The sequence below is a fragment of the Podarcis muralis genome, chromosome 2 (genome assembly GCF_964188315.1).
Source record: "Podarcis muralis chromosome 2, rPodMur119.hap1.1, whole genome shotgun sequence".
NCBI lineage: Eukaryota > Metazoa > Chordata > Lepidosauria > Squamata > Lacertidae > Podarcis > Podarcis muralis.
The window spans coordinates 103,793,132-103,817,817 of NC_135656.1; the positions used below are offsets into that span (position 1 = coordinate 103,793,132).

At 45.1% G+C, this 24,686-nt stretch overlaps 1 protein-coding gene across 2 annotated transcripts in view; it reads left to right on the forward strand.

The window, feature by feature from the left end:
• ARIH2 (ariadne RBR E3 ubiquitin protein ligase 2) overlaps positions 1-24,686 on the forward strand; it is a 37,923-nt gene that overhangs the window by 7,719 nt on the left and 5,518 nt on the right. For both annotated transcript variants that reach the window (XM_028719620.2, XM_028719621.2), the window contains exons 2-14: positions 2,203-2,549; positions 10,059-10,126; positions 11,704-11,767; positions 13,739-13,886; positions 14,866-14,987; positions 15,962-16,071; positions 17,960-18,077; positions 19,556-19,606; positions 19,730-19,751; positions 19,968-20,119; positions 21,413-21,556; positions 22,631-22,699; positions 24,479-24,562. In XM_028719620.2, the coding sequence (XP_028575453.1) occupies positions 2,301-2,549; positions 10,059-10,126; positions 11,704-11,767; positions 13,739-13,886; positions 14,866-14,987; positions 15,962-16,071; positions 17,960-18,077; positions 19,556-19,606; positions 19,730-19,751; positions 19,968-20,119; positions 21,413-21,556; positions 22,631-22,699; positions 24,479-24,562 (1,401 nt within the window). In that variant the 5' untranslated portion in view covers positions 2,203-2,300. The remainder of the gene's footprint in view (positions 1-2,202; positions 2,550-10,058; positions 10,127-11,703; positions 11,768-13,738; positions 13,887-14,865; positions 14,988-15,961; positions 16,072-17,959; positions 18,078-19,555; positions 19,607-19,729; positions 19,752-19,967; positions 20,120-21,412; positions 21,557-22,630; positions 22,700-24,478; positions 24,563-24,686) is intronic.

Below are 24,686 nucleotides of genomic sequence, written 5' to 3' on the forward strand. Positions count from 1 at the left end.
AGCTTGGAATATTTGATGTGTTAATGTGATAATTTTTGGTGTGCTTATCTTTCAGTCCTTGGGCAATAGGCAGGCATATCTCTCCATTTCACCATTCAGCTATTAATTCAGCCAGCTTGCTTTTCAGCTGTGAAGCAAGGGGATGGTGACACTTTAAAAGGTCATGGGAACCTGAGTTATGCACTGTCACTGCTTCTGCGTAGAATTTAGTACCATTAGTTATACAGAGGTGCAATTTTTGCCAAGAAAGGTTATCATCCAGATGAGGCAAGTAAATGGCAGATGCGAAAGTTTGGGGAGGGTAAACTGGTAGTGGGCAGTGTGAAAAGGGGTGGTACTTTGCAGAAAAGTGACTTTTGGAAGCAGGAGGTAGAGAACAGTCGTATGTGTACAGAACACCATGGAGAGGAGATGCAAAGAAAGTAAAATGAATTTTATTTGAACAGTTGTGAGATACTGGAATCCTTACGTATAGCAATATAGAAAGGTGGTATACAAATTAAAAGTGAAATTTTAAAAATGAAAAATAAATCCTGGGTCCAGCCCTGTGGTCAGATCCAGTTTCCCAATGCTGCATCAAACTGAAGTTCAGGCCATAGGTATAGGGGTGTAACCAGTCGACTTGGAAGCATGTGGACACCCTGTCCTGGGTAGAGTTGCCTTCCTCCTAAAGAACAAGCCATCTTTGACTGGTTGCCTTCTCTCCTCTCAAGTAGGCATCAACAGGTTTTCAGCTTGGAGGAGCTCCTTGGAGTCTGCGTTTCTACTTGATGCACACTTGGCAGCTGTCATCAGGATTTCCTTATTCAGCTACACCAGCTCTGCCCCCTAGGAAGAGTCAGCCTGGCAAACTGTAATGGACTTGACACAGGGCTGTCTTTGAAGGCTGTTGAGGAACTTCGACTACCCCAGCATGCAGTGGCTAGTTTGTTAACGAGATTGGGCCAAACGTGCCATATTGCACTGATCGTCAGTGAGCTGTACTACTTATTTTTGAAGCACTACTCAAAAGTGTTAAGGGACGCGGGTGGCGCTGTGGGTTAAACCACAGAGCCTAGGACTTGCCGATCAGAAGGTCGGCGGTTCGAATCCCCGCAACGGGGTGAGCTCCCGTTGCTCGGTCCCTGCTCCTGCCAACCTAGCAGTTCGAAAGCACGTCAAAGTGCAAGTAGATAAATAGGTACCGCTCCGACGGGAAGGTAAACGGCATTTCTGTGCGCTGTTCTGGTTCGCCAGAAGCGGCTTAGTCATGCTGGCCACATGACCCGGAAGCTGTACGCCAGCTCCCTCGGCCAATAAAGCGGGATGAGTGCCGCAACCCCAGAGTCGGTCACGACTGGACCTAATGGTCAGGGGTCCCTTTACCTTTACTCAAAGTGTTAAATTTGATCCATAAAGTTATGCGTACATGGCCTGAAGGAATGCTTTCTCCGTTGTGTTCTCGCCCCATTTTTGCAGGCCTTTTGATGAGAGACAGCTGAGGGTGCTGCTCCCATCAGACGCATGGCCCCCACTGTGCCTCTGGTCAGCCCTCTCCACTCCTTTAGAAGGATCAGAAGTGGAGTTAGGTTTAGAAGACCTTTAGAAGGACTTTTTGTCCTTTGTGAAATACTTTAATGAGAGCTGAAATACTGGAAACCCTTAACACTTCTAGGTGGGCAATTTGAATGTCTGCTTTTAAGATTTGTTATGTTTTGCTTATTTTAAATTGGGCTCTTTGCATCTGTATGGTGTAGTGTACGGTTTTTAGTTTTCGTAGGCTGATTTTCTCTCTCTGTTAGAAAACAAGGAACAAACTGAAACAAATAGAAATTACCACAATTAAAACAGAAGATGGATATATTTCTGTGGCACTTTTCAGAGTACAAAGTCTGTTGCAGTTCTTTTCCCACTCAGATTTGCAGCAGCTGGAGCCCTGTGAGGTAGACTGAATAGGGGGAGTGAGGCATGCAGCAGGGATCTGAACATGACTCCTGAAGCGACCTGGGCATAGGAATAATAAGCATTCAGTGTCTTACAAAAAAGGTAGTCTGCCTTTATTGCGTATGAACATCGCTACTTACTGTTTTAACTTTCTTGAATTCCCGCCCTGCTCCCCATATGAATTCTGTTGTTCTTGTCAGGCTATTTGCAGGCATTTTGTGGGCATTAAACTTACTCGTATATTTTCCTTTCCCCCCCCTTCCCCTGCCCCAAATTTAGGAGGCAGAGACGTCAAATGAAGTCAAAAGAGCGATAAGAGTTGTTGAAAAAGAAAACAGACGCTACTCTCCTGCTCCACAGTTTGGCTGAGCACTAAGATGTCTGTGGACATGAACAGCCAGGGCTCTGACAGCAACGAAGAGGACTATGATCCAAACTGTGATGAGGAGGAAGAGGATGAAGAGCCTGGGGACATTGAGGATTACTATGAGGGGGTGGCAAATGACGTGGAGCAACAGGGAGCAGATGCCTTTGACCCTGAGGAATATCAGTTTACCTGCCTGACTTACAAGGAATCGGAGAGTACCCTGAATGAGCACATGGTCAGCTTGGCCTCTGCATTAAAGGTGAGCAGCACTGTGGCATGCGATGAAGGGGCACCTTTAAGGCTGCAAAACGGACAAGGAAAACTTGAACCGCTTGGTCTGCCATCAGAGCTGTAAGTGAAACATGACCAAAACTGCTGTGGATCTGGGGTGGCTGTGTTTCCAGTTTCGCTTTGTGTGTGTGCCCCTTTTCACAGAGCACAAGTGCTTTAATACTCATAGGCACCAAATATGGCTGAACTCTCCTTTACTGACTTCCTAGTACTTAACACAGGCCTAGGCAAACTCGGCCCTCCAGGTGTTTTGGGACTACAATTCCCACCATCCCTGACCACTGGTCCTGTTAGCTAGGGATGATGGGAGTTGTAGTCCCCGAACATCTGGAGGGCCGAGTTTGCCTATGCCTGACTTAACACTTCTTGTTTAAAAAGGTTTCTGGTGCTCAGTACTGTATATTTTTGCGGTGGTGTCTGTTCCAGGCTTAAGGTCAAATGGGATTTGGGGTAGGATTTCTCTCCCTTTTATTCACTGTTCATACTGTGGCTCTCGTTTCTTCCCATGGTCTTTCAATGCTAATCTCCTTATCTGTAGTAACATCTTTGCAAATGTGTCTCCTCTTCACTTGCCACTGCCATTTCAGTCCTTTCTAAAATGACTGCTGTAAAATGCAGTATTGCAGTTGGTATAAACTCTGGTGAACCACTGACATAATTATCTCTTTCATAGACCCTTTTCTTTGGCAAAGCATCTCAAAGGAGAAAGAAAGTCAATTGCACCTGTCCTAAGAGATCTGTCAAAACAAGCTCCCACATTCGCCATCTTGCATGGAGAAGCTGGGGCCAAACCAGAATGAGAAGTCATTTATAGGGGCACTAGGAAAATGGAAGGATGATGTGTAGCTTGTGAGCCTGAAGTTACTGGCTGTTTTCTTCTTCTTTGGCGATCACTCGTAGCCGAGTAAGATTGTCTTCCATAAACACGGTTTTAACAGTGAGTCCGTAAGTGACTGTGGAGGCCAGTTCTGGATCAGCGTGTCAGTGATGCCCATGCTGCTCCCCCGGGATGAAATCTAGAATAAATAAGGCAAAGTGTTATGCTGTGCTAGCTTGCATTAAGCAAAATGGTAGCTCTTGATCTGAGCTTCATTTTGGGTTGCTTAAGAGTTCTCAGTGCAACTGGAAAGCACTTTATTTGTAATTCTTTGTTGCATCATAATTGGGTCTTACTTCTGCAATGCACATTTGGCCCCAGAAGTTATTGCAAAAGAGGAAGCCCAAGATGATATGCAAATAACTGAGGAGCTAAAATAGATTCCAAGTGAGTACATGGAGAAAAGACGCATTAAAAGTTCCAGTTCAGCAATTTGATAATGTGTTGTGCATCTTAAGGAGAAATAATCATAGACTTCAGGAGAAGCAGACTGGGTCTCCTGAAATCCTATAATTACCATGACAAATGGATTGTTAGAGGTAGGCGCTGTTGCCTGCTGCTGTACCAGTGACTAATTGCTTCTCAGGGGAAAAAAAAGACAATTTCTATGCGTGTTGAAGGGAAGAGAACAATAATCTGTAAGTATTTGGTTAATAATGCTTGGGCAGTAGCCTTAATCTAGAAGCATTCAAGCCCTTTTGCAGATGCTCAGAGACGAGTTCAATTTCTGAGCAGAAGCCAGCATTTGACACTTGGCGCAAGCCATCTGGCGTAATCGTGACACGTAGTAATGGACTGCCGTGAACTTAAAGCCACTAACAACTCTTAACCACCAAGAAAGTAATGCACAGAATAGGTTTCTGTTGCTCATCTTTTAACAGCACTATAGACGCTTGAAACCTCACCTAATATTCACCAGGCTAAGAGTTATGAACCAAATGAAACTCTGGACACAATAAATTCTGTGAAGCTTAAAGGTAAAGGTACCCCTGACTGTTAGGTCCAGTTGCGGACGAATCTGGCTCTATAGGCCGAGGGAGCCATCAAGACTTAATTGAGAACGGCAGTCTTGTTCTGTATGTGCACATTAAGTGCCTGATGTTCCTGGAAAGGACGGTGGAGCTCTGAATTCTCTGTAGGTGTGCTAATAGATGCATGGCCCACTTCCACACTTAAAGTTCATAGCTTGATTGTGGAATCTTACTTGCTCTTTAGAAGCTGTTTTTTCCAGGGGTCTCCTTCCTCAATTTTTGAACTGCCATCTAGATTTGACAGCGGAAATAACCTAGATTCTTAATTGGCATTGTGCTCTTCAAATGCATTGTCAAGCTGCATTCCCTTCGGCAGGAAAGAGGAGATATTTCTGGGCTAAGCCAAGTTTGAGGCAATTCACGGCGAAGAAATCAAGCAGTTGTAACTCTGGGAATGGTTTTAGTGTGCTGCCTTGCTTTTCTCCAGCCTGCCAAAAAGAGGTGAAGGCGAAGCCTCTATTAATTGGAGTTGGTGCTTTTTAGCCAGGCTCACTTCCCGTTTTGGTTAAATGATATTCTGGATATCATTATATGAGCAGCTTCCACTGAACCCAGGGAGCCTTCTAATTACAAACGTGTCATGCTTTGCAATTACCGCTATGTCACCTTAGATACCTTGAGCAATTATTCTTAGCAGTGCTTAAACCGTGCTGTGATTATGGCCACCTAAACAGCTTTGATAATCCTGAGCTAATCCTTTTGTGACTGCTTCTAGTGTGTTGTGCTGCCAAATTGGTCCTTCAGAGACCTGCCTTGGTTGGCTGCTTTATTTGTCACGTTGGAAACAGGGTCTGCAGAAGCATCTTGGCAGGTCTGGCTAACGGCTACCATCAATGCTTCGTTGCTGCTGCTGCTGCTGCTGCTCAGTGCCCTCCTTATCTTTCTCTTTGCAGCGACAGAGCCAGCTCATTATTCCCCCCAACACTGCATCCCAATTATTTTGCTTCCGCCCCCCTTACTTAAAGCAACGTGATTTGTCACTGCAATAGTGGTAGCCATGCTGGTGGCTTTTTCTGCCTCTTCCTCATAACCTGGACTCTGAGAAAAGGCCAAATACCGTATTTTTCGCACCATAGGACGCACTTTTTCCCTCCTAAAAAGCAAGGGAAAACGTGTGTGCGTCCTATGGAGCGAATGCAGGGGGGAGGCAGGTGGGAAAAGCCCCCAAGAGCCGCACACAAGCTCCGCGAGGCTCTTGCGGGCTTTTCCACAGGAGGGAGAAGGGACTGACTGGCCGCATCAGTCCCTTCTCCCACCTCCCAGAAAAGCCAGGAGAAGCCGTGATCTCTTTAAAGGGGTTGCGCGGCTTCTGCGGGCTTTTGCGAGAGGTGAGGGAATCCCCCTACCTCCCAGGAAAGCCAGAAGAAGCCGTGCAGCCCTTTTAAAGTGTGCGGCTTCTGCCGGTTTTGCGGGAGGTGGGGGAATTCCCCCACATCCCAGAAAAGCCAGGAGAAGCCGCAATCTCTTTAAAGGGGTTGCGCGGCTTCTGTGGGCCTTTGGGAGAGGTGAGGGAATCCCCCCACCCCCCAGTAAAGCCAGAAAAGCCCTGCGCAGCGTCTCCCGGCAAGGAGAGGCTGCACGGGGCTAAAGGGGAAGCCAAAACAGCGAGCGGGATCTATCCCGCCCCCTGCCTTGGCTTGCTCCATAGCTGCACGCAACCCCTCCGGCAGGGAGAGGTTGTGCGCAGCCTGTGCGCTGCTCTTTGGGGCTGGGGGGGAAGATTTTTTTCTTGATCCCCCCCCCCCCCAAAAAAAAAACTGGGTGCGCCCTATGGTCCAGTGCGCCCTATGGTGCGAAAAATACGGTAAGTTTTCCTTTATAGCAAGGTGTTCTGGGATAGGTGACCACAATAATGTTTGCTTGGGGACTAGGAAGACTTCTTAACCTGGAACTTTTAAAGCACAGAATGCAGAGCCCAGGCAAGGCAGCAGGAGAGAAGGTCGATGGTCACCCAGGCTCTGCCAGGCTTCCCTCACAAGCAGTGAGCACACATTGGAGCTGGAGACACTGTGTTTCACTGTACTTTTTAGGCAGATATCAAGTTAGATAAACTTGCTTAAGGGTCCTTGTCGAGTTGGCCTCCCCTAAGGTCAGCAATTATCCTTGTTCTAACATATAAAAGAGATCTGTTCTTTCCTTTTCCCATTATCTGAGCCCTTGTTTTGGTATGCTGTGGTCACTCTGCATAAAGAAAAAATTAATGTCTCGTAAGGCAGAGTATCAGGATGTCCTGGTCTGTTTCCTTGGCAAGCCTGAATATAGTGCTATTGGGAAGACCTGAGCCTCTTCCCCCGGGTCACCACCTACCGGGCAATCTTGCGTAGCTTTATTTGCACAAAGGCTGCTTCGATACCTTTCACTTCCTCCTTGTTTGACTGGGGAAATGAGCCACAAGTGTACAGAGGTAGCTCAAAATCCATCCTACTTCTCTTTTGATTCATGGATCCCTAAGGCTTGTGGATTTGCAAGAAGTAAAAATCTTGTCTAACAGCAGTTGGGTCTTTGCGGCATGTGGACAGCGGGGGAAGCACAGGAACATATTTCTTGACAAACCTGGGAGTTTAACTTGATTTTATGGCTAGACTAGGTAATGGAGTATTGATAACTGTGTAACACAGTTTCCAGCGGGGTAGCTATTTTTGTCTCTTGCAGCACTACCATAACAGTCTCATGGCACCTTTAAAGTCTAGGGGTGAGATCAGAAGGCAGTGGATGCAAGTTCTTCCCTCCTCCTCCCCCTGTAGCTTCCACAACTGGCTCTGAGCATCTCAGCATGTTGGGGGGCTGCAGGAGGAAAAGGAAGGGGAAGTCCTCCATGCAGAAGCAGAATGCCAGTCTTAGCCTGTATTGCCCTAGCTTTCGTTATGGCACAAGCACACACATGGCTGGGGGTTTATGTAGTGGAATGCAGAAAATGACAGACTCTGTTAATTATGTTATTAATAGCCGCCATTCACAGAAAGCAGTGTTTAACAACAGGCATCTTGGCATTGGTAAGCCAATTAACACATGCAGTGTGGTTTCATTCCACAAGTGATAGGGTTGAACCTCTTGATGTGTTGAATTCAGTGGTTTCACATTGCAGTTTCCTTTTGAAGTTCCTTTGTTCAACGCTGGCCACCTTAAAGTTAGGGAAGCTGAAATGTTCCCCTGTTGGGTTTTTAAAAAATATTTCCATTTCTGTTTAAAGATTTATGCCCATTCATGCTTTTACATAAAGTGGCCTGGCATTGTCAGCTGTTGACATATTTCATGTCATTTTAATTTTATTTATTAAATTTATATTCTGCCCTTCTTCCCAAAGAAGCCCAGGGCAGTAAAAAGATCCCCAATTAAAAAACTAAAGCATTCTGAAACAAACACATATTTTTCCTGCTGTGTGTCAAGTTAGGGTGTACAATTACATTAAATACATACACTTCAGAGGCAGCAGTCCTTTGGTGCATGAAGCAAAACAGGACAGAATGGACCTGTGATTGAATGCCGATGAGACTGAAACGAGAACCCACCTCTACTCTGAATTAATAGGCTGATGAGCATTTGTGCACAATTTGTTCCATGACGTATGGACTTGGGCTCAGAAAGAGTGTAAGCAGCAGCTGGAGTAAAAGCATCTCCATCCCTGTTTGTGGAGACCAAGTGATCACTTCATTTTTTGCATTTTTACTATAGTACTATACTCAAATATGGTTTACATCCCATAGAAATAGGCTGTACTGCCTTTAAAGGTTTTTTTTTAATACTGCTGCGATGTTTTGTGAGAGGGTGATGTAAATACTTCCATAAGTTAAAATTATAAAATTGCATTTTATTTATTTGTTTAATATCCCACCTTCCTTCCAGGGCAGGACTCAAAAGCAAGGCAGCTCACAGCATACATTAGTTTAAAACCAGGCACAACTAAAAACATGCATGAAATATAAATATTTAAAAGCAGGTAAATAAGAACCCTGCATAATATACATACTACAAATGTTGCCATCTTTTTTAACAATTCAGAATGGATCTAAAAACCAGCTAAACATTTTTTGTCATTCACTTATAAATAGTATTTGCATATATTTTGTTGATTTTATCCTCTAACAAGAAAACAAAACCACCTGCTATCAACTGCAAGAAACCCAAGACAACCTTAGCAAAAATATCATGCACAAATGCCACGGAAGCCATGCAAAAAGTGCAACTGCTGAATCCTGCCCTATGGAACCTGTCTCTGCACAACTGCACCCAAACAACCAGACTAAGACATTTCTATTTACCCAGACATTTGGTAGTTAAGGTAGCCTCTAGGGTGGGGTACAACGTGTCCTACTTATTGTGTTGTTGCATGAGCATTTTAGGAGTTTTGTTATTGGACATTGTGTTTAAAAATTTCCAGCTTTTAACTGATTTTATCTTAAGTTTTTTTTTTACCTTAAGTTGCTTTGAGCCTTTATTTTGCATAAAGCAACTGACAAATGCTGATAGTAGTAGTAGTAGTAGTAATAAGAATAAGAATAATAATAATAATAATAAACCAACATACATCCAGTTGCTCATCTTTATTGCTGCCCTTTTCCCACATAGTCAACAGTTTGCAAGTTAATCTCTAGTTTTGAATTGTGAATTGCTGTTGATAGTGGTTACAATTTTAAAAAGTATTTTCATACCAATGGGTTGTATTAAATGGAGTAATTTTTAGTTACTCATTCTTCTGAATGTCGCAACATCCGGAGAAACCGGGCGGAATGGCTTTGAGCGTGAAATTGAGCTGCAAGTTGTGGGGTGCTTTTCTGTAAGGAGACTGAGGAACTAAAATATGCCACAGTGACGTTTCTCAGGGCCCTGTTCCTGTTTCAGTGCATGAGGAAGAACCTGAAGAAGCAAAAACTTCTTCCATTGCCTATTAATTCCTGCTAATCAGTTTTGCAGGCACCTACCTCCTATGAGAGGAGCTGGTTCCCAAATCTGTGCAGATGCAACCCTGCAGGTACACTTTGATATGAAGCCTGTTTAAAAACACCCATTGCAGAGTACTTAATTCTCCCTTGAATGTCACTTGAATCAATGGAGTCTTGGGCAGAGCTATTAAGTTAGCTTGGCACGGTCAACCTTACGAAATGCTTTCTTCTGCTTGCATAATTCTTCCAATATTTCAGTTATCAAATCTGGAGTAAGGGGCTTTCACTAGTGCAGGATTTCCGAAACTTGGGTTTCCAGCTGTTTTTGGACTACAACTCCCATCATCCCTAGCTAGCAGGATCGGTTGTCAGGAATGATAGGAACTGTAGTCCACAATCAGCTGGAGACCCAAGTTTGGGAAACCTTGTGCTAATGGGACCCGTTAGTTGAATCCTGCCCATGCTTTTGTTCTTGGTCTTGAGACATAAGTAGAAAACTAAGTAACATGGTGGCTAAGGAGAAGAACATTTGAGAGGGGTAGATATTTGCTTTTCCTCGGGAATGTTCGTACCATTGTGAAAATACAAATTGGCCTTGTTTTGTAGATATGGGAGGTAGATATGTCCTTTCACAGGGATGTTTGACACGTTAATTTAATCTGGTTTCTCCCCTTCCTTTCCTTCTTTAGGTGTCCCATGCAGTTGCTAAGCTTGTATTAGTTAGCTTCCACTGGCAAATCTCAGAAATTTTGGAAAGGTAAGCACGTCTTCAAGCTGTGGAGCATCATTACTGTGGTTTTCTTTTCACCGCCCTTGGAGTATCATATTTTCTTTTTCTTTGAGCCGTTTCCAGAGTTGCAATCCTATGACCACTTGGTATTGCACATTGGGGTTTAATTTTCAAGCAAGCAGATGTTGGCTACTTTGAAAATTGACAAAAGGGATAATGATCCATGGCTGATGAAGAATATGGTTCATTGGCGGGCCTTGGTTTGGACAAAAAACAAGGGGTCCATGTGTAGGCTAAAGCAAAAAAATAAAAAATGTGCACAAAAACGCTGATTTGAAAATTTTATGTGAATAGTAGTATCTAGCATAAAACACCCGTTTCCAAATATATCCTTCATCAGTGTATATACATTTTGCTGTAAGGCCAAACACACAAAACAATTAACATGTGTTCAATATACCGCCTATAAACATTTTAAAACCATAAGGTCCTGCTGATAGAAATAATAAATTTCATTAATACAATAAAAGTTATATAAAAATACTCCAAAAGTCACTACAGCCATAATATAATCACTTAAGCTAATAAAGCACATAAATAATTGTTGCTTACCAATCTTACGATCATACAAGCCTCACTGAAACAAAAGAACTTTCCTGGTGCCCTGATCTTAATGCCAAATCCTTTTGTATCTCAAGCTATACTTCTACACAAATTTAATTGGTTGCAACTCTGTCTGTGTTTGTGCATTAGCATTTGATGCTGAATACACTACTATTCACATAAATAGAATTTTTCAAATCAGCCTTTTCGTGCATAGCCTTGGTTTGGGACAGGATTTTCCGACAACCTTATCCTTTGTTTATCATAATGACCTGCCTTCCTTGGTGGCTGTGATGCTGAATAAAATTATGAATGTAATAATAATAATAAATTTTATTTATACCCTGCCCTCCCCAGCCAGAGCCGGGCTCAGGGCGGCTAACACCAATAAAATCACAGTAAAAACATAATGGTGGGGGGGGGGGGAGAACCAATTTAAAATACAAGTTAAAACGCAGCCTCATTTTAAAAGTAGCCGATAAATCAAGACCACAAGGGGAGGGAAACATCAGAGTCAGACTGAGTCCAAACCAAAGGCCAGGCGGAACAGCTCTGTCTTGCAGGCCCTGCGGAAAGATGTCAAGTCCCGCAGGGCCCTAGTCTCTTGTAACAGAGCGTTCCACCAAGTCGGGGCCAGTACTGAAAAGGCCCTGGCCCTAGTTGAGACCAGTCTAACCACCTTGTGACCTAGGACCTCCAAAATGTTGTCATTTGTAGACCTTAAGGTCCTCCGCGGGGCATACCAGGAGAGGTGGTCCCGTAGGTACGTGGGTCCTAGGCCGCATAGGGCTTTAAAGGTCAAAACCAGCACCTTAAACCTGACCCTGTACTCCACCGGGAGCCAGTGCAGTTGGTAAAGCACTGGATGAATGTGATCCCGTGGCAAGGACACCGTAAGGAGCCTCACTGCGGCGTTTTGCACGTTTCCTGCTGAAATCTGTAGCTCATCAGCTCTGCAGCTATGGTTCTGTGCTGATTTGAAGTTTTAACTCTTCCTTCAGGCACAAGTCCAATTCTGTCCAGTTGCTAGTGGAAGCACGAGTTCAGCCTGCCTCATCCAAACACGTGAGTAACGGACTGTTCCGGCATGCTTGATGCTAAAACCCCTTGTATAGTTCCCCAGAGACTAGCTCTTGCCTCCTTGCCTGCTCTCTGCTGGCTCATGCAGTGCTGCTCTTGTGGGTTCAGTGATAAAATTCTGGCATAAAGCTATGATCCTGACCTTTTGGATCTGGTCGGATCTCTCAGATTTTGCCGCAGAAAGTAGTTAAATGCACTTCAGCTGCCGGTTGTTGTACAGCAGTGGTGGCCAGGATCTGTAGGGTTTAATCTGCACAGTAAAGGATTAGTTCTCTGTTATCATAATCAGTTCTTGAAAGTTACCCTGAACTGTGTTGTTTTAAGAGTATGGATAACCAAGCTACTAGCTCTGGAAAGAGGTTGCTCTTCACTTTCAAGCAGAAAAGTCTTGTGTATCCAGAAAGCTCTCTGTGATTAGGAAAAACCTGGCCTAGTTGACTTGGAAAATGGATTAGATAAGCTTCTGGTTCGTAGATTTAACCTTTTTTACAAGTGCGGTTGGGACATTTGCACATCTTGGGGAATTCTGTGAGCAGAAAGGTAGCTCTCTTGTGCTCTAAACAGGATGTGCAAGTTGGAGGGTTCTTTTGAGCTACATTCCAAACCATAAATGTGTTTGTTGGCAATGTATATAATTGCCCTGAGATCAAAACCAGCCTCGCTGCCCTACTGTCTCACAGAAAGCACCCAATAGTGTGCTGAGCAGCTTGCTCAGCTCTTCACTATCCGAAAGATCAGGCCTTATATTGCTTCTCCCCTTTTACTTGAAATATATTTAGTTGCTCTCAACATGTCTTACCCTGTAGCGATGGGGGGGGAGGACCACCTGTGAACCTGCATAGGTTGCTGGACTACAAATCCCATCATCCCTGAACATTGTCTGTGCTGGTTGGAGTCGATGGGAGCTGAAGTCCAAAATCAGGGAGGGCCAAAGGTTCCCCAACCCTGATGTAGAGCAATATATATTTTTTAAGAACAGGGTGGTATATAGTTATTGCAATAGCTGATCTATTGTCCACTTGCTACCCTGCAGTATTGATGTAGTTAAGGTAACTGCTGAAAACTGCAAATCCAGAGACTCTTGAGAGGAACAGCTTCTTTTGCCATTGGCAGATAAGTGGGCCTAACTGGTACAAGTGTCTCCACAGATCACAATTAGATTCCATGTACTTAAGCTCACTTAACATACATTGCTATCAATAAAAGTGTATCAATATGTAGAAGCCCATGTATATTCTCCAATGCTGGAGACTTGTTAACAACAAGATATAACTGGGCACAAAGTGTCTCAAACTTGAGCTGGAGATGTGTGGCTAATAAACATGCATTTAATATAGGCCACATAACTTTAATGAATGAGTTGTCAAGTGAATGAGTTGGTGGCTCTGTTGATATGCTTGTTTACAACTGTTTCTCCACTGTTTTTATCTGATCCAATTATCACAGCTGCAATATTCACTCTTTGATGATCAAGTCTGAGTTTGAGGATTAGCTCATAAAGGAATACCCCCTTCTAATCATTCTTGCTGCTGATTTATTCTGTAATATGAGCAACGTAAAGAAATGGCTCCCTCTTTGATCTGACCACAGAGTGAAACCTAGTTTGTCCTCCTCCCTGATTTTAATCCATCCTCCCATTTGGCCAGGCCCTTGGGGGATAGCCGTTAAATCGATTCTGAAAAGAACAGCGAGAAGCAGTTGTCAGAAGCTCAAAGTGTCATGTGAACAGCATAAATTAAATGGGTGCAGTAATCTACAAGCCAGCGAAGTGTGAATGCATCCCAAGAAACTACAATGTGTTGCATTGCATTCTATTCTTGCTACCAGTTCCCACGTAGGATGAAACGAGAGAAACTCACGTCGCAACTCATCCAGACTGTTTGTGCAAACTGCAGTTTGGGATCTTGTCAGTAATTTTAGCTTTCTCTCCCTCCCTTCCCCCTTTTCGAATCCCAGGCCATGGTACATTCCTCCCAGCACTGTGCGGTGTGTATGCAGTTTGTCCGAAAGGAAAACTTGTTGTCTCTGGCTTGTCAGCACCAGTTCTGCCGCAGCTGCTGGGAGCAGCACTGTACAGTTCTCGTCAAGGATGGAGTCGGAGTTGGTGAGTTCAGAGCAATGTATCCCTTCTGTACCCCTTCATGTGTCTCTTCCCTCCTATCTTCTTTCACCTTTAAAATCTTTTCATAATCTTACATGAGCAGAGGTGGGGAGCCTGCGTCCCTCCAGTCCCCGATACATGGAGCGTGGCTGATCCAATGCCTTAAGTTGCATTCATTTATGTTTTTCACCCCAGCAGTTACAGAACTTGTGGGACATTGGTCAGTCCCATGCAGCCTTTTCTGTAACTTCCTGGTCTCCACCGACAGATTCAGTCATACAGTCAACTGCCTTAGTCTTCTCTGTTCTCTTGGTTCAATACAGTGGTGCCCCGCAAGACGAATGCCTCGCAAGACAAAAAACCCGCTAGACGAAAGGGTTTTCCGTTTTTGAGTTGCTTCGCAAGACAAATTTCCCTATGGGCTTGCTTCGCAAGACGAAAACGTCTTGCGAGTCTTGCGATTTTTTTCGCTCCCCCCCTTTTTCTAAGCCGCTAAGCCTTTAATAGCCGCTAAACCGCTAATAGCGCTAATCCGCTAAGCCGCTAATAGGGTTGGTTCGCAAGACGAAAAAACCGCTAGACGAAGAGACTCGCGGAACGGATTATTTTCGTCTTGCGAGGCACCACTGTACTTCTGGAGATAGAGAGAGAGAATATAAACATAAGCCAGTGTGGTGTAGTGGTTAAGAGCGGTAGTCTCGTAATCTGGTGAACCGGGTTCGCTTCCCCGCTCCTCCACATGCAGCTGCTGGGTGACCTTGGGCCAGTCACACTTCTTTGAAGTCTCTCAGCCTCACTCACCTCACAGAGTGTTTGTTGTGGGGGAGGAAGGGAAAGGAGAATGTTAGCCGCTTTGAGACTCCTTAGGGTAGTGATAAAGCGGGATATCAAATCCAAACTCCTCTTCTTCATCATCTTCTTGTCGCTGGTGACACAGTAATGAGGTCGTCACATGCAATAGCTCCTCTGGCTTTTTAAACAGGTGTCTCCTGCATGGCTCAGGACTGCCTGCTCCGGACTCCAGAAGATTTTGTGTTTCCATTGCTACCTAGCGAGGAGCTGAAAGACAAATACAGACGCTACCTCTTCAGGGATTACATTGAGGTATTGTTTGCTGTTTTACCATCAGGGTGTTCTGCATGTTCTTGAATGCCATGGAAATGCACATACAGTGGTACCTCGGGTTAAGAACTTAATTCGTTCTGGAGTTCCGTTCTTAACCTGAAACCGTTCTTAACCTGAAACACCACTTTAGCTAATGGGGCCTCCTGCTGCTGCTGCCACGCCACAGCTGCACAATTTCTGTTCTCATCCTGAAGCAAAGTTCTTAACCTGAGGTACTATTTCTGGGTTAGCAGAGTGTGTAACCTGAAGCATCTGTAACCCGAGGTATCACTGTAATACATTTCTGTGAATTAGCATCATTTCATTAAAACTCATTGTCCTCTATCCTGACAGATTCACTTAGCTGCCAAATGCTCCATTTTTACTCAATCACTATAAAATATAAAGTTATCCGATCTCTTTATTTTATCAAGGCTTCCTTATATTTTTCAAAAAGTCCTTGTTTTTTTCCTTAAAAAAACACCAAGCCACTGATGTACATGAAAAAAGCAAATACAGTGGATCTATACCCCCACAAGAGATTTAAATACTATTTCTTGATTATTTCTTCCACTTGATAAAGAGAAGAATTGCAGTTGTTTAAATCAGTTTAATTTCTTGAATGAATTTACAACTGACCTGAAGGGATGCTATATAAACAACTGTAGCAAGAAATATGGGCATAATATCAGTTTCATAAAGCAGTTAGAAGAAAACAGTGTAAATATAATGTATGGATCAGACTGGCTGCCAGGGCACATTAAAAAGCTTTTTATCTTTCTTGGAAGTCTGCAGGGAAATTTTCCATCCTTTTTTTCCACAAGGATAACAAGGACCTACATTGGGTCTTCCATAGGTTAGATTTCCAATATGATATGATTGACCTTTTTACACATGATAAATCAGAAGTCATGGTTCTTTCCCTCTCGGCTGGGCCAGTTTCTAATACATGCTTGTGGTTGGTTTCTTTGCAGAGCCATTTCCAGCTGCAGCTCTGTCCCGGCGCAGACTGCCCTATGGTAATACAGGTACAGGAGCCCAAAGCTCGCAGAGTGCAGTGCAATCGATGCAATGAAGTTTTCTGGTAAGAAAATTAAACATGAGAGGACAGCAAGGCATGAGTTTTCCTTAGTCAAGGGACCGGAATAGTCCAGAGAGAGAGACTTGAAAAAAGCTGCTTAGGCCATCCAGTGCAAAGTATATGAAAATAAAACTTGGTGAGATCAAATTACCCATGCCAAATTGCTTCTCCAGTCGAGCTTTGGAAGTGTCCCTCGTGGCCGAAGAAGCTTGCAAACACAGCTACCTCGAAGGCAGAATTGTCAATGGCTGGCCAGATTGATGTATTAGGGATACGGGAAACTGCCTTACACCAAGTTGGACCAGTGGTCCTTCTAACTCTGTTATTGTTGACACTGACCGGCAGCGGCTCTCCAGGATGGAGTCCTCCTCAGCCCTCCCTGGAGATCCGTGGATCGAACCTGGATCCTTTTCATGTCAAGTATGTGCTCTGCCACTGAGCTACAGACAATCCCCATTAAAGTTGTGGGCGTTGAATGAACACCCAAAGGAGTGTATGGGCCTTTTCTCAGCTCGAGGGCCACATTCCCTCATGGTAAACCTCCTGGGCAGGGCCAGGAGCAAAAGTGGGTGTGTCTCCTGTCTTTTGTACCACATTGACTACGTTCCAGCCCCCAAAAGTCCACACATCTTGTCAGCCTCCATCCAGACAAGCGGGAGGCATTATGGCAGCTCAGTAACACACTGTACACAGGCAAAAGCACTCAGAGAAGCCATGGAGCAGGGCTGCTGAGGGCTGTAACCTGGGAGAGTCTTGAGGACCAGGTAGGGCTGTGTTTGGTTCTCCAGCTCTGAGGTTCCCCCATCCCTCTGCTACAGTAGAAATAATTTGCCAGGAGTGCATATTGGCTATTCGCAATCAAGCCTCCCTGATTGGATAGCACAGTCTTCAAATAACCTACCCTGAGTGAACTGTCACCAGAGGGATGGAATAAGAGTAGGGAAAAGAAGTGCTTATACGGACTTTGAGGAAGACAGCAGTATTTTACTACAATACAGTTGTACCTTGGATCCCGAACGCCTTGTTGCTTGGACGTTTTGGCTCCCGAGTGCCACAAACCCGGAAGTGAGTGTTCTGGTTTGAGAATGTTCTTTGGAACCCAAATGTCCGACGGGGCTTCCGTGGCTTCTGATTGGCTGCAGGAGCTTCCTGCAGCCAATCAGAAGCAGCGCTTTGGTTTCCGAACGTTTTGGAAGTCGAACGGACTTCCAGAACGTATTCCGTTCGACTTCCTTTACGTCGTGACAAATGGGTAAGGCTGTGAATACACTCCAGAAAAAAACCAGAACACTGCCATCAGAGGATGGAGTAGGGGTGAAAGGACTTGTGCTAGTGCAACAGGGCTTCCCTCCCCCCCCCAAAAAAAATTCCTTGCTGGGGGCTGCAGGTGAACCCCTTGAACAGTGCACAGAGTGAAGCAAGGTGGAATTGTTCCATCTGGCAAGCTGAAACGTTTGCCATAGCGCTGCAATGAATTCCTCCCACTGTTTTTTTCTAATTGGTGGACTGAAGAGGGTCATTGTAGCCCTGTTGTCTGGCTCCTGAAAATTTCACTCAGCCCTTCCCTAGAGCTTACATGATACATGATACTGCTCACATAACCTGCCCCAAGCTTACCTTGGCAGAAGCAAGAGCTAAAAATGTATTTTGAGTTTGGATTCCTTCATTTTTTTAAACTGAGATTTGCAAGATACTAAGTTTTGTTGCAGTACCAAATACAGGTCTTTCATGGGATGTGTTTGCATGCACCCTACCAGGAGTCTGAACAGTGCTTATGCAGCATTACAGAGAAAACATAACACTGTGTACGAGTCCCTTCTCTGCTACTTTTTTTTTGGTTGCATGCAATATGATTTCTGGAAAGTGGACATGCCTTTCTCTTTGTTTTAAGTTTCAAGTGTCGGCAGATGTACCATGCTCCCACAGATTGTGCCACCATTCGAAAATGGCTCACCAAGTGTGCAGATGACTCTGAAACAGCCAACTATATCAGTGCTCACACTAAAGATGTAAGTGTGGGGGGGGGGAGTGACCTTTCCGTTTATAACTTTGCTCCTTTTGAGGTTTCTTCGGTGGGGGGGTTGCAGCAAGCTGCTCTTACATGCTAGATGTTTGTTTATAGTTTTCTCTGTTTTCAAACCAGTTTCTATAGCTAATGTTCGCTGTGTTCTAAACAGAGAATGTTGAGTATAGAACATTTTGCCCCCTATCTAGTGCTGTCCCTTCTTTCATTCTCATCTCCATCTCTCCTCCTAATACATGACTCACCAGGGCCCACCAAGCAGACTAAAGGCACAGTTACACAAAATGGAAAGAAGGTGAAAGGGGTGGGTGGGAAGTATTGGTCTAAGCTTCCTCTTGGCCTACCTGATGCCTATCGCTTCGATCTCCCAGAAAGGAGAACCAGATCTTATTTATGTTTTTCAGATCACACCAGAGAGGAGTTAGACAAGTTAAAACAGGGTTTTCCAAACTTGGGTCGCCACCTATTTTTGGACTACAGTTCCCACCATCCCAGATCACTGGTCCGGCTAGCTAGGGATGATGGGAGTTGTAGTCCAACAACAGCTGGAGACCCAGGTTTGAGAAACCCTGAACTCTAGAAGAAAGGAAGTGTGAGCAGAAGGAATCTGAAGGCATTTTAATTGTAGTGCTGGTGAAGAATGTGCAAAGTGAATCGAGTGTAAGGAGAAACTAATGAAGAAATATTGGGCAGCATGGGATAGTACTGAAGAGCTGCAAAGTAAAGAGATGTTTTATAGTCTATCCATTGCTCCATCTAGCCATGTAGCATATAACATAACTGTCAGTAGGTCTCCAAAGTCTCAGGCGGAAGTTTTCCCTAGCATGGATCTGTGGCTTCTTTAACTGGAGATTCCAAGGCTCAAACCCTAATAAAGGTAAAGGGAACCATGACCATTAGGTCCAGTCGTGGCCGACTCTGGGGTTGCTGCGCTCATGTCGCTTTATTGGCCGAGGGAGCCAGCGTACAGCTTCCGGGCCATGTGGCCAGCATGACTAAGCCGCTTCTGGCGAACCAGAGCAGCGCACGGAAACGCCGTTTACCTTCCCGCCGGAGCAGTACCTATTTATCTACTTGCACTTTGATGTGCTTTTGAACTGCTAGGTTGGCAGGAGCTGAGACCAAGCAACGGGAGCTCACCCCGTCACGGGGATTCGAAGCGCCGACCTTCTGATCAGCAATTCCTAGGCTCTGTGGTTTAACCCACAGCACCACCCGCGTCCCTCAAACCCTAATACCTACATGCAAAGCTTGGTGTAAGGCAGCTTCCTATGTTCCCAAGAAGAACAAGGCTGAAATATAATAGCTTCCAAGCAAAGAGAGGGGAAAGGGATTGACGACACAGGCAGGTCTGATAATTCTTGCGCAAGAGAGGAATATGAAGAGTTGTCAAAGACCAAACTCCTGATTGTTGAAACACATGGGACAATCTAAGGTGTGTTCTCTCTTCTCCTCTCCCTCCAGTGTCCCAAGTGCAATATCTGTATTGAAAAGAATGGAGGCTGCAATCACATGGTGAGTAGATTGTGGACAAGATCAGAAATCCTTTACTGCTTAATTTTAGGTGAAATCTTTGCCTGCTTCTTATTAATGTCTTCTCTCTCTCCCCCCCCCCCCCAACCTCTCTCTCTCCTCCAGCAATGCTCCAAATGCAAACATGGTAAGTAGACAGCACCAGGTTTTTTGTGTTAAAGTCGGGGGAAATGTGTATCCTTCTGATTTGGATACTATCCCACACTAGCTCTTCTAGTTAATGTGCAAGCTCTTTGGTAGCATCTTTGCCCCTTAGAGGGAGAGGTGTCGATCTTGTTCCTCAAAGAAGCATTGCTTTATCTATTGCCTTGTGCAATAACGTTTCCTCTCCTGTCCTCTGCAGACTTCTGCTGGATGTGTCTAGGGGATTGGAAGACTCACGGCAGCGAGTACTACGAATGCAGTCGGTACAAAGAGAATCCTGATATTGTAAACCAGAGTCAGCAAGCACAGGCCAGGGAGGCCCTAAAGAAGTACTTGTTCTATTTTGAAAGGGTAGGAGACATCTCCTTGGCTGGAGCTAACCGTAGCCTTTTTCATGAGCCCCACCTTCTGCAAAGGGCAATGCTAATGATGATTGTGAGAAAGCCCTCATTGAACAAAACATTCTGTAGCCACAGATCAAGATCATTCCTCTAGGTTATTCTTCCAGAAGCAAGCTCCTTTTCAGTGATAATCTCTGCCAGTCCTGTAATGAGAGTGCTCTTTCCTTGAAGCCAACAGCAATAGGTTGCTTTTAATTTTCTGGTGCTGAACTGTGCTCTGCAGTCGAATCTTCCTACAAGTGTACAGTTTGCCTTCTGTAAATCTGCATAACTCTGCACCAAAACTGCTTAAAGCTGCCTCTTGGCTTGTAATTCTTAATCCCTATTGTAATGGTTCTAGGGGTTGCTCGTGCGTAAGCCGGTGCAAACACCTGGCTGGGTTGCCTGAGTGAACCTTTTCTGTCCGAACAGCCACTCTCTCGTGGCTATCTCAATCGCTGGCAGAATCCGTCAGTGGGCGTTTCTTAAACTTCTTCCAGCAAAGAAGCTCTTTGACGCCTAGTCTCCTCCTACTCTCTGCTCGAAAGCGTTCTGCGCAAGGAGGGCGTAGGCAGCGGAGGACCTCTACTCTCCCCGCTGGTCCCCGGCAAGGAGTCATGGGACCGCCTCGCCGCTTCCCCCATCTGCCCCCCTTCTCCACTGGTGCTACGCTGATTCTCTTCCCCAGAAGATGGGCTGCCTCTCCCACTCCCGGGACGCTCTCTGGAATCCCTCTGGATTTTGCTCTCTCCCTCCGACACTGATGGCAGTTCCCTGACACCTATATAATAAAGTATCTGCATTGTGTAAACACCTAGATTGTCCCCGCCAAAATATATTATGGAAATAAGATTTTTGCATATATGTGTGTGTTCCCCATAACATATTAAAAAAAGAGCATATATGAAAAACCTTGCTTTCTTCAGACAATGCTTCAGGAAGCTTTCCTATTTAAAACATGGCAAAACCTTGCTCCAGTTTGATATCGCTGCAGATTTGAAGCAGGAATGCTAATGTGAATGGAATTGTCTTAGCTCTTCTGGAGTAACTTACCGAAAGATAATGTGGTGATATTTTTTTAGAAAGCTCCAAGGGTATGTTTGCTTTCTAGTACATCTTGCCTTTTCCGAAGGAGGGGCTTTGCATTCTAAGGTGCTTCTGTGCCGTCTTTTCCAATGCGTTGCTGTGGCCTGCCGTTTCCCAGCCTGTCTTTCCCTCCCCTTTCTTCTCCATCGTCGTCTTACACCTTACACCATTTCCACAGTGGGAAAACCACAACAAGAGCTTACAGCTGGAGGCACAGACATACCAGCGAATTCAAGAGAAGATACAAGAAAGGGTGATGAACAACTTGGGAACGTGGATAGACTGGCAGTATCTACAGAATGCAGCAAAGCTGCTAGCTAAGGTGGGTGTGCCTAGTTGTTAATTGTAAAATGCTTTCTACTGTGTGCAGAAAGAGGATGGGGTGAGATTTGGGATGGGGGGTGGGCAATGGGACCTGCCGGTCTTAAACTGTGTTGATCGTGAGGGCTTAAATAGTCATCAGGTGCCTAGCATCAGCGGCAAGCTATTGCCAAGGAAGGTGCCAGATTGTCTTCCTTAGCACTCTGGGTTGATCTTTGCTGGATTATAGATCAGGGGGCGGGTTGTTTTTACCCTGCTTAACACCACTTGGAGCTGCTTGGTGGGGAGGTTAGGGCGGGGGAGCGTATTGTGGACCTTTCCCTTTTTTCACACAGCCTGCTGAAGCTCTGTGGCTACTGCATCCCTTGGGAAGCTCCACTCTGGCATGCTGTTCATTTTGTGTATAGAGTGTGTCAGGGGACTGCCATCGGAAAGGGGGAGGGAGGCAAGGAGATACAGGGAGCCTCCGGTGATTCTGAGCAGCAGCTCCTTGTCCGGCAGTGGTGAAATCACAACTCCAGCATAGCCGGGGGGGGGGGGGAGTAGCCGGGTGAAGGGAGGGCTCGAAGATGATACGGAGAGCCCAAGCGCCTCACCTAGCTCGGCCGGCCAGGAGGCAGGCACACCACTTCTGTCGCTCTGCTTGTGCAGAGGGGTGAAACGTAAGGAGGGGTGGCGGAGATTTGGGGTGTCTAAGTTCTTATGCTGGGGGAGAAACCGGAAAGGGGCACTCCTGGAATCTGCAAGTCACTAAGACGGACATGAACTTTGGAGTTGTGCACTGTAAATAGTTTGCACCAATAAAACCTGAAAAAGACAGGTTGGAGTCTTGCCTGGTTACTCACGAGCTACCACCCTGCACATCTGACAGCGTGTATTTTATTTCTGCCTCTGCTTGCCGTGTTGCATGCTGGCATTGTATATCACACATTGGGCAGGTTTAGCTGCGTAAGGTGGGCACAGTCTTCACAGAACTGACAAACGGGCGACATTTGGAAGACACACGGAGAACTTTTGTGCAGGCACACGACATTAAAAAAACAGCTATCTTCCTTTCATTCTCTTTTCATTGTAGTGTCGTTACACGCTGCAGTACACATATCCATATGCCTACTACATGGAGTCTGGCCCCAGAAAGAAACTGGTAAGACCTGTGGCTCTGTGTTTAATGGTCACCTAAATTTCTTGCAGGACTGAGCTGGGAAATGTCAGGCTTCCTGCCGATAGCTGGAAACAGCCCAGAGTCACGTTATGGGAACTGCAACTGCAGTAGCTCAGTGGGTTCTGACTGCAGGGCTGGCATGGAAGACCACCTGGGTACGACATGTAAACCACTGTTGAGTTCTGCAGAGGAAGAACAGTACAGAATGTAATAGATTAAGTAGTGTATGCTTAATTACTTAGTGAGTTGTTAGCTACCGTATGCTTTTGACAGCAGTGGTGGGACATACAGTTTTAAAACTACATAGATCAAACCTGCTTTCCATGGTTATTTTTATTTACAGGGAGATGACTCGCTAATTCATATTCTTCCTAGTAACTGTTTAAGCTTCCTAGTTTTGTATTCTCCTCTTCTTCAGAGTTGCATAGCTGCTTCTGTCAGCTGCTTTGCTTTTGTTTTGTAAGGAGGGGGATGCAAAACAAACCGCATTTGGCAAGTAAAAGATGAGTCAATGTGCTATTTAAGCTTTGTTTGTTAATCTTCCCAATTTTACCAATTTGGAAAAGCAACGGAGACTTCTAAAGGGGGCAGGGTGTTCTGTGCTGGTGGAGATGCTGTGCCACTTCAGAATGGGGATGGGGAAAGGTGGCAGCAAGGTCAGGGGAGCTCCAGGTTGGTGGCAGTGGCAGCCCCAGTAGCTGCCACTCCGCAGCTCCATCAAAGCACCGCTGCTACAGCCCTATAGGAAACCTTAAATTACTAGCACATCTTATGTAGCTATCAAATAAGAGCCGTCTTCATTTTGAACAGCCTTCAGCGCTTGATTGGTTCTTACATCATTGCAGTCTTGACTTACGAAAGTCTTACGCCCTCTATGTGGGGCAACCTTTGAAGGTGACCCGGAAACTACAACTAATCCAGAATGCAGCAGCTAGACTGGTGACTGGGAGCGGCCGCCAAGACCACATAACACCGGTCTTGAAAGACCTACATTGGCTTCCAGTACGTTTCCGAGCACAATTCAAAGTGTTGGCGCTGACCTTTAAAGCCCTAAATGGTCTCGGCCCAGTATACCTGAAGGAGCCTCTCCACCCCCATCATTCTGCCCGGACAATGAGGTCCAGCTCTGAGGGCCTTCTGACAGTTCCCTCACTGCGAGATGTGAGGTTGCAGAGAACCAGGCAGAGGGCCTTCTCAGTAGTGGCAGCCACCCTGTGGAACGCCCTTCCATCAGGTGTCAAAGAAATAAACAACTATTTGATGTTTAGAAGACATCTGAAGGCAGCCCTGTTTAGAGAAGTTTTTAATGACTTATGTTTTAATGTATTTTTCATCTTTTGTTGGAAGCCGCCCAGAGTGGCTGGGGAAACCCAGCCAAATAGGCGGGGTATAAATAATAAAAATTATTATTATTATTATTATTATTATTATTATTATTATTATTATTCCTGGATTCCATCATCCATGTAACCATTGATTAATATCGCTCAGGTTTTACATAGGGAACTGGGAACTTGCCCAGCTTTGAATCCATAAGCTTTCTGGTGCTCTTGTACTGTTGCACATCAGAAAGGGCGAAATACTGTGTTGTTGTGACTTTGCATCTATTGAACGTGCTTTGGTTTTTGCTTGTTGTATTTCATGCTTTTCAGAAGCGCCTTCTGGCGTGGATGGTAACAGCAGATGTAGGGTAGAATGAGGATGATGAGAAGCTGCTCTTCCTGTATCTCTTTCCCTCAACAATCTGTTTCATGTTTGCAGTTTGAATACCAACAGGCTCAGCTGGAAGCGGAAATAGAAAACCTCTCATGGAAGGTGGAGAGAGCAGATAGTTATGACAGAGGGGTGAGTAAACAAGCCTTGTTCAACCTCCTGCCACCTCATCTTCTCATCCCAGGAGCTCATTACCTGCACAGAAGGGCTTAAACAAATCCTATGAGGAAGCAGAGGAATTGGCATTGGACTGGAG